General features: G+C 34.2%; 1 protein-coding gene across 2 annotated transcripts; it reads right to left on the reverse strand.

The window, feature by feature from the left end:
* Positions 1 to 2,017: 2,017 nt before the first annotated feature.
* On the reverse strand, positions 2,018 to 9,395 carry LOC107931182 (uncharacterized). Of its 2 annotated transcripts, none has more exons than XM_041109670.1 (14): positions 9,247 to 9,395; positions 8,528 to 8,626; positions 8,241 to 8,368; positions 7,994 to 8,147; positions 7,797 to 7,906; positions 7,483 to 7,566; positions 7,338 to 7,386; positions 7,136 to 7,227; positions 6,334 to 6,466; positions 5,992 to 6,074; positions 4,395 to 5,917; positions 3,926 to 4,033; positions 3,101 to 3,840; positions 2,018 to 2,606 (listed from the first exon to the last, which is right to left on the reverse strand). In XM_041109670.1, exons 2-13 carry the CDS (start codon positions 8,618 to 8,620, stop codon positions 3,278 to 3,280), a joined length of 3,120 nt encoding a protein of 1,039 aa, XP_040965604.1. In that variant the 5' UTR covers positions 8,621 to 8,626; positions 9,247 to 9,395; the 3' UTR covers positions 2,018 to 2,606; positions 3,101 to 3,277. The 2 variants fall into 2 exon arrangements, with proteins under 2 accessions (XP_040965604.1, XP_040965605.1); XM_041109671.1 differs by having other exon boundaries at positions 2,018 to 2,628.
* Positions 9,396 to 9,629: the final 234 nt, after the last annotated feature.

Raw genomic sequence — 9,629 nt, forward strand, 5'->3', positions numbered from 1 at the left:
TTAAGAACCGATATATCCCTAACATAATTCGATTCCGATCTAATTTAAAATTAAATATTTATTTATTTATCTCATATTTAATTTAAAAATTCAGAAATATATTCGATCCAACCTAACATATCATAATTTTTATATTTATTTTATCAAAATAGAATATTATTTTAGTGATAGAACAAATATTAATATAAAATTTTATTATGATATGTTTCAAACTAATATTATATATAAAAGTATGAATTTGGTTGAAATGGCAAAGTATGAGAGTAAATATATTTTTAAATTTTGCTTCAAGAAGTCAATGAAAAGTGCCATATATATATATATATAAAGGAAAAGTAAAGCTTAATCATATTAATATAATTAAAGATAGTATGATTGGAGGGTGCAAATGATAGATTTGGGTGTATGAAGTGAGTTTAGTGATTTGGGTTTTAGTTTGTCTGAATCTTCAGTCTGTTTATTGTTTTAATGTCTTTTTCATTGATGGATTTCGTTTTTTTCTAAAAGAACAATATTAATATTAATAAATAGGTGCATATAAAATGTAAAATTAGAGGAAAATTACGTATTTAAATGTGCTAGAATATGTATTATTTTGATTATTGTAATAGTAATAAAACTAATTGAGTTAAAATTCAATTAATATACAATAATACATTAAAACTACTACAAATAAAATCAATCATTATAAACCACAAAACCAACCTAAGATGGATAAAATATAATCTTTCCTTATTCAACGCTTGAATCAATTCAACAAATGCTAACTTTAAATTCAACAAAAATCCCCTATAGTAAAAAGTTCATAATGAAAAGTCAACTCAGTGAGTCAAACGATCTATCTGACTTGTTTTCTTCAGAACTTTCGAGTTGTGGTGTTGTTGAACTTGAACTAAGGCCACCACCATTTTCTCTCCTCGTTTTCTTCAACCTAGAATCCATGGACAAAATTTTCATAGAATATTTAAAGAAGCCTTTGATTATATTGATCTTAATTTGGCCTCTTTTTGGTGGCAAATTTTTTGGGTCATCTTTGAAGAAACACGGGAAAAACAGAGGAAACAACTTTGTTTTTGGTTCTTGTAATGAAAAAAAAATGGGATTTTGATTTTGTTTTGGGTTTTTTATTTAGTTCTGTGAAGATAAAATTTTAAAAAAATGAAGTGGGTATTGATTCAAAATAATTAAGGGAACAAAAGGGGTTTAAAGATGAGATTTTTGAAGAGGAAAAAAAACAGTGTAAATTTTGATATGGAATGAAGAGAGTGGGTGATATATATAGCGATGGAGTGTTGAATTCAATTACGTGGGTCATTAATTTACTTCCTCAGTAAGATACAGTGGAAAAATATATATATGAATTATTGTGGAGGACAGTAGGTGCTAATGGATTAGATCAAGGCTTTGTTTGATTGTTTAAAAAATACTAAAATTTTATTTAAAATGAATTATAAATCCTACATATATTTAGTATATACATATTTATTTTACCGTTCATGTTTGAAGTTTATGGTTACTTTTCTTAATAATATTATCTCTAAAGTTTACTTGTGTTGTCCTTCCATGATCCTTGAAACCATTAACATGAGGACCACAGGTTGTCACATGTTTAATATATAAAAATATATTAAAAAGATCGGTTTGATTCACAAATTGTTCTAATTGAGTATTATGATGTTTGTTATAAGGTTCAATCGATAGTTTGACTTATTTGAGCTTCAACTCAACTCGATAATTTTCTGAATATACTTGGAAGAGCCGAAAATAACATCTCTTATATGACAGCCAATGATCAAAAAAAGTTAATAGATACACAAACAAGTTTACCTCCAAATTTCGTTTTATCAATCGTCATAAAACAACATTCAATGTTATGATGCTTCTAGCTAGTCTGAAATCAGAAACACAAACCAACGTGTGATTTGTACGGAAAAAATTGAATATTTACATTATTCTTTATGAGTATATATTCAAACTACAAAATAAAATCAAAATGTAAACGAATGAAAAAACCCACTATAATAACCGCATAAATTTGCATTTCAACAATTGTAAAAACAAAAGCACAAATATGCCTTACAAAAATGTTCACACTTCACAATTGAGGGTCTGAAATGTTTGTACAAGAGATCTAGGATTTCTATTATTTTATTATTATACTATACCATAAAAAAACATGACATCATCTTAGACCTGCTTAGTATAATAATCCGAAAAATGAACACTATTATTACTTCCCTTCAAAAGTAGCTCTTCTTGTACTTTGCATAACGAAACACTACCAAACAAAAAATGTAGTTTTAGAGGTTTTAATGGTGGCCAGCTCAGACACCACAGTAAATCCATCTCTGAAACACAAACAATATGCTAACTCTATATACACCATCAATCAACTTCATTGATCCTTGAACAAAAAAAGTAAAACTGGGTTCCAGTCGGAGCATGAGCAACCACCATATTTTACTTTCGGGGTGTGTATTGATCAGCATAGGGAGAGAACCAACCTGGCAGTTAGTTGATAAGATCGTATACCGCAAGCACTCTGCGGTGCAATCAAATTAACACATGATACATCAAGCAATAGCCATTGCAGAAGTTCAGTTCGCCTGCAAAAATATTCAAGGAAACCTGGACCTATATTAACACATGATATAAACTATTCAAACATTCAAAACATGCATGCGTAAGGTAAAAGTACCATGAAGGCCCCTGAATTAGGAATCAGATTACATTTTGCCCTCTTTACTAAAAATATGAGCAAATTAGGTCATGTATGCTACATTAAAGAGTAAACTAATCTTTTTTGTTAAAAATCTCATTTATTTTTACTGCTAGCGTGAATGACAAAATAACTAAATAGTTCCATGTGACGTGCCTCGTGTACCTCATTCTGCCGTATAGGGACCAATTTTTACCAATAAAAATGAATGGAATTATTAACAAAAGTATCACTTTACTTTTTAATCCAATGTATAATGACTAATTTGCTCATTTTTTTTACTAAATGGGGCCAAATGCAATTTGACTCCTAATACAAGGGCCTCCATGATACTTTTCCCGCATGCGGAAATATCTACAACTATTTCTAGTTCAATGTTACCTGCTCATTTGCAGTCACCGTGTATTCGCCTAACTTGTTGGAAGTTTTTGATTCTTCATGAGGCTGCTAAAGGGGACCACTTACAAGTCAACATATGCTATCCTCAACATGAGGCCAATATTGCATGAAGTTGCTCTTCTGGTTAAGCATTGTCAAAAAAGAGTATTCTGACAACAATTACATCCCGAATGTTCTGTTATACAGATCACCCATCCTGTACTTTGAATCTTCATAACCAGAATAAAACTTGTTAAATCCCAATCTCTCGTTTCTTAGGAGCTCAGCGATGCCAGCACTGTTTCCACCTTGGACCTCATTCCATCCATCCCAATGAAGCCCATTTGACATATGTGAATTCCTCGACTGTTGGAGAGGCAACTGTGCATATGGGGATATATTGTTCACTTGTGATTGACCCATTAGCCTAGAAGAAAGTTCATAAGATTCATTAAGTGAAGAAAAGCTATCCCCGACATCGTGTCTTAGGTTCTGATGAGGAGAAAGAGATCTCTGCATCAATAGCTGAACTCTGGCTTCATTTTCGTAGGGACTAAACTGTGGAGGAAAATTTGATCTAATATCTAAGCCTGAATTGTTGAGCCCTCCTTGATGTCTACCCTTACCAACTGCCAAAATTGCTGGATCCATAAATTCTACATCCTCGGCGCCACCAAAACCACCACTAACTGGAGCCAGATACGAATTTCGTAACAGGGATGAAGAGTCCATCAAGTGATTTCCTGAAAAAGAAAAGAACAGTTGGCATCAATTTGCAGGCAATGAAACACCTAAAGAGTGCAAGCCAAAAATTAAAAGGGAACCTACCGGGTGTGTCAAAACTGTGGTCTACTCTCTCATGAGAAGAAAAGCCTGGAGGTGGAGCCCTGCTAGGAACAGAGAATCCAGGTGGGGCTGACACTTGAGCTCTTGAAACTGCCATGAACCGTTGATAAAAGGATCAGTATAAACTTAATCGACAAAAAACTTCAACAAAATGCTCAATACAGACAGAAAAGTTGAACCAAGTCGCTTGGGGGTACTTTGAAGTCATAAAAAACAAATTTCAGATGAAGATAAAGACAGAACTGTTCATACAAAATTATAAAACAAAGAAAACACATCAATTGATAACAAACTAATTTATCTTTAATGATGTTAAAGATCACATTATGAACATGCTTGTTGCATGATCAAAATTGCAAGAAACCAGATACCACTTAACATTCTGACAGCAAGTGTAATAAGTAGCAGCATTGAACTATGAGAGGAGCAGAGTAAATTCCTAGAAACTCACCAGAAAGCTTATTAGAAGAGAAAAGTGAAGGACTGCCAGTAAACTTCTCATATTCATCAAAACTACTTGGAGAAAACCCATTAGAAATTCCAAATGCATTCAGATAGAGATCCCTGCTTTCAGCAAAATCTTGGCTAGAAATGTGGTTCTGTGGCATTTGCCCAAAAACACTAAACGAGGACTCAACACCAAAAGGATGATAACTAGAATCTTCCTGTCTTGCAAATGAGAATCTGGACTGACTGCCATTCAGAGCCTTCCCAGAGCTAGATAATTTGAGAGAATTGGGCTGCTGCTGGTCAGTGTCACCCAACAGTTTAGCCAATTTCTGAGGTGAAGTAAGGGACTCATCCCATGTATCAAAATCTAATGACAATATGTTTGAAATTATGCTGTTCTCCCCTGTATCTTTGGAAGTGTTGCTCTTAGCATTACCAAGGAATCTTCCCATCTGTTTCCCTTTCTCTTGATTTGAAACCAGAAGGTTGCCTTCAGTGGTAATACCAGAACCAATACTACTACTTAAGTACTTCTGAGGGTATCTATTTGATAAAGATGAAACACTTGATCCATGAAGATGTAAACTAGCACTAACTTGATTATCTACAAAGAAAGCATCAGCATTCGAACTAACAGCACCACAAGCATCACCATTTTGGAAAGAATGGGACCTAGAAACATTTGATAAATGCAGTGAAATTGGTGAATTAGGCATATAATTTGAACGGCTAATAACTTCTGGATCCTTGAGTCTTTGATTATCAAAAGACAATATGTCTTCCTCAATTTCAGAACTTGAACTTGCCACTGCTTGAGTTTGAGTAACAATTCTCCAATCAGACTGCTCTTTCGAAACAGACACCCTATCGGGAGATGTTGCAGATCTCCCAAGGGATGTGGAACTTAAAGGTTCCCGGTAGTGCTCAGTACAACATTGCTGTAACCCCTGACTGCTAGAAGAGCTGTTTGATCCATGATCGGAAGCTGAACTGCTAGGTCTAACTACATTTAAATGTCCATTCGCGACATTCCTATCTGAGGTCAAGGATGCAACATCAGAGCACAAGCTCTGTATCTCCCCATCAGTAGAGGACATACTCCTTCCTTTCTCACTGGAGGAAATAAAAGACTTCCCACCATGGTCAAAGATAGAGCTTGTAACAGTTGATTGTGTATAAGAGCTCGGGTCATTATAACTGGATACTGGAGGACAAGATATCTGGCTGCTTAATGATTTAGAAGTAGGAACTCCATCAGGTGAAGAAGGTTTCTCTGGAGCAGTAGTTCGAGAATCTAAAACAGTATTTTGTTCTAAAGAATCAGGTTTACCCTTCAAATACATAACATCAATCTCCTCAGACAGGTTCTTTTTAGCATCATCATGTAATGCAAAAGCCCGATTTGTGTTCATTACTGCAGATAGAAATGGTAACGTGCTGCTAACTGTATCAGATTTCTGCTTAGAAGGTCCATTTGAACATGTTAAACTGGCCGATTGTGGCTGATTTAAAGCACGCATTCCCCTGCCAGAACATTCAGACTTTTAGCACCACAAAATAAAAGTGACAAAGTGTAAGAGAACACCAAAAAGACATACCATGAGGCTCCAGCAGGAAGACCAATAGATCTACCAGTGCTTCCATTTGAGGGAGAATCTTTTTGACTGCTCAATACCATATTCTGTACCATATACAAAATCACAGCCTAAGTCAGGTGCAGAAGCCAAGCATACATGTTGCTTTAACCCATACCCATCTCCACCCACCCTACTGTTTGAAAAAATTATTCTTTCAATCACCCAAGATAAAAACAATCGCACTACTAATAAGTGTGGAGAAGAAGTGCTAGCAAGTAGAGCACAATTTAGCAATTTTCCTAAATTAATAGGTAAAAATATAACTAGCTGTTTTTGTTTGGGAGTAGAATGACATGAACTTACATTAGGAGCATTTTCAGAAATGGGTTTTCCTGTAGAAGCAGAACTGTTGGGGCAATAATCATCCACCGGGGGAGGTAACGTAGTCCCAGCACGCCGTTGCATATTGTTTGTTGTACCAGTTATTTGTTGAACCCTACTCATTTAAACAACTTAGTTTTTTTATTCAACCAAGAGAAGAAATTACAAAAAAGCTCAAGGAGAACCCAGAAAGCATGCTAAGAATTGGAATGTTGCAATAAAAAGTTCAAAGTAGATTCAACAGATCCAAATTTTAATTTGAAACTCAGATTTAGATAGAAAGGATTGTAGTAGTTGACCCATTTTTATAGAATGAAACAAAGAGAGAACCATTAAAATCACAAAAGAAATGTTGAGAATCCAGAAAGCAGCAATGAGAAGAAAGATAATCATTTGAAACGTTATCTCAATAATGGGATAATCCAAAAGACAAAGAAATAAAAGGTCCCAAAAAGTCCTTTGCAGGAGTAAGCTTTCCGGTAATTAACGGCATTCTATCTTCATTTACTACTTGCATATGAGATAGATAGCAATCTTTGGAATGGGCGGGCTACTATATCACTACATTTTCATATGACGGCTCTAATTAGCCTTTCTAACAAAAGAACAATGTGTTATAGCTGATGCATACATGCATTTATTTGAAATAGAAAACATCTTCAAATTGGTTTCCTTTATCTCACAAAAAATGTTACATGCAAGCTCAACAAAAATGAACTAAATAAAGAAAATAAAAGAAAGAGATGACAGCTATAACGGAGTAGCTAACTCAAAATGAATATACCTTGTGTATGCTGATATAATCTCATCTTTTGTGAAACTATCCTCTTGAGAACCAATCTCGTGCAAATATAGACAATCAGGATTGCTGCAAGGCTGAAAACCAACCCAAAAATTATTCAATTACATTTGATATATTACTTTCTACATAATAAATAAAATTTTCAACTCAAAGAAAAATGAACAGAAAACACTTCTAAGCATACCATATTTCTCAGCCATGCATGACAATACTTTGTTGTACCAAAGCATGCCCTGAAATATATATTCCAAATATTTGAGATTATAACCAAGAACAGCTATGCATCCAACCATTAACAAAAGAAAAACTCCAGAAGAAAGTTCCCATACTTTAATGGTTTGCCATCCAAGACAAACACATGTACAGATTGGATACAACGAATTGCTTCCTCCTCTTTTGAGTAAGTAATATATCTGTAAACAGGGAAAACAAATGTAAGTTGAAAATGAAAAATACTAATAACAGATAACCATCAAAAAGGCAAGAAGACAAAAATCTTTAATATAATAAATAGATTTTCTTCCTTTCTGAAGAAATCTAAATATATGAAACAAAATGCTTCTACTAAAGATTTAGCAAGCAAAATAATAATGCCTTAACATTTGAAAAACTATAACCTAATACAAGATATTTCTGCACTTACACACTACATGTATTGTTTGGAAATTGCTGGATGGTACCAGCAGCAGTCCTAGACATGGATACTTTTAGAACTTTACCATATTGACCAAAATATTCTCGGCGTTGGAGAAGCTGCAAAAAAGGTATACCGGTTTAGTCTTTATAAAAGCATAACAGTTAGATAGAAATGCACACACAATGGATAGAATGAGAGCGCACGTCTTCATCTGCCAGATTAAGCGGTAGCCCAACTATGTAAACAAGATTCCTTTGGATGACTCGCACATTGCTCAGTTGCTTCCTTACTTCAGATGATTTAGTCTTTGCCTTTTGTGACTTCGTTTTTCTCCCCGAATTAATTTCAGCAACCAACCTGCTCAGATAGAGGGAAAAAACCTATTTGTATGAGACTGGCAAAGCAAACATTTCAATACTTTTACAAGAATAAGATGTGTGGGAGCTTGACCTCTCACAGTTAGCTGCCATCCCTACAATTTTTTCCTTATCATAAGCGCTACGACACGCTGGGCACCTCCCCTCAGTCTTATCCTTCTCAGCCATATCCATTATATGATGCCAACACCAAACACATATCTGCCACGAAGATCAATAGAGATTAGACCAATGATGGACATTAAATCTCCACCTTTTTCCCACATTCTCACTTTTTGTTTAATTTTTTATTTCTTGTTTGTGATTTGAATTGCCAAGAAAATGTAAGAAAGAAAATGAAAAGAGTAAACTGCTTCAGACCTCGTAACCACATTTGCAAGGCTTGAGCTGCTGATCGGTCAAATCCATCTCCTCTGCGCAAAGGGGGCAGGTCCTTTCTCCTGCGTCACTCATGATTTCCTGAACCCCCAAAACAAATAAACAATCACATAACCAAAAAAAAAAGCAATACTTTAAGAGACGGCATCAGTGAAACCTCAATTAAAATACCAAAGTAATTATTAATTTTTTTCTTCTTCACATTCCATTTTACCATTACATTACTATTACAATGATCGAAACCCTAAAAAATACCAATCTAAATACACAAAAAATAGTACCAAAATCAAAATCTCAACCTTCATTCAGGTAAACCGCAAACCAAACACTAGAAATCCTCATTTCCTACTTTACTAATATAAACCTTTTCAAGAAAACAAAAATACAATCACAAAAATATATCTCGACCGCTTAGTAAACCAATCAAGACAGTGAATCCACCTAATCAAATATTCCAACAAAATCAACAATCGAAATTCCCAATTCAAAACCTAATCAATAATTACCTACATGCAATTCAACATAATCAATAAAAAAGAAACAAACAAACAAAAAAGATCAATCGAGACTTTGTAAAATTCAGAATGAGGAACATAAATCAGGGATATTAAAAGAAGAAGGACAAGAAAAAAAAACATCGAATGGCGTAATTGGAAATTTAGGGTTTGAGATTAAGATATAGTGATACAGAGATGACTTACAGTTAAAAGGTTGAGGGATCGAAAAGATGACGATTCTGTGAAGATGAGATTGAACGATGAACAACAATAACAACAGACGAAACACGACAAGGAAATGCGAAATGAAAAAAAAATAAAAGAAAAGGAGAGCCTTTAAAAAGAGGGGCTTCTTTTTGGTTCTTCGGATGATGGCTTCTTTTGGCTACTTGCAATTGTCTTTTGGGTTAATTTAATCGCGAGTCCTTAAATTATGACCTAAACTTTAAATTAGTCTAAACTTCAAATATTTGATTGGGTCTTTGAAGTATTATCATTATGTCAAGTTAGCTATTTGGTTAGATGATAAATATTAGTAAGTGGTTTGTCGGTTGAGTCTTAACTCGATTGGTATGAGTATTGTTGTC

This window comes from Gossypium hirsutum, chromosome D13, assembly GCF_007990345.1.
Source record: "Gossypium hirsutum isolate 1008001.06 chromosome D13, Gossypium_hirsutum_v2.1, whole genome shotgun sequence".
In the NCBI taxonomy this organism is placed as follows: Eukaryota; Viridiplantae; Streptophyta; class Magnoliopsida; order Malvales; family Malvaceae; genus Gossypium; species Gossypium hirsutum.

What these genes read in the sequence shown, in the direction of transcription:
- LOC107931182 (XM_041109670.1), bottom strand. Translation starts at nt 8,620, where the DNA reads ATGAGTGACGCAGGAGAAAGGACCTGCCCCCTTTGCGCAGAGGAGATG. An exon ending in TTAATCTGGCAGATGAAGAC is followed by an intron (nt 7,907 to 7,993) that starts GTGCGCTCTCAT and finishes CCTTTTTTGCAG; the next exon opens with CTTCTCCAACGCCGAGAATA. An exon ending in TTGGATGGCAAACCATTAAA is followed by an intron (nt 7,387 to 7,482) that starts GTATGGGAACTT and finishes TATATATTTCAG; the next exon opens with GGCATGCTTTGGTACAACAA.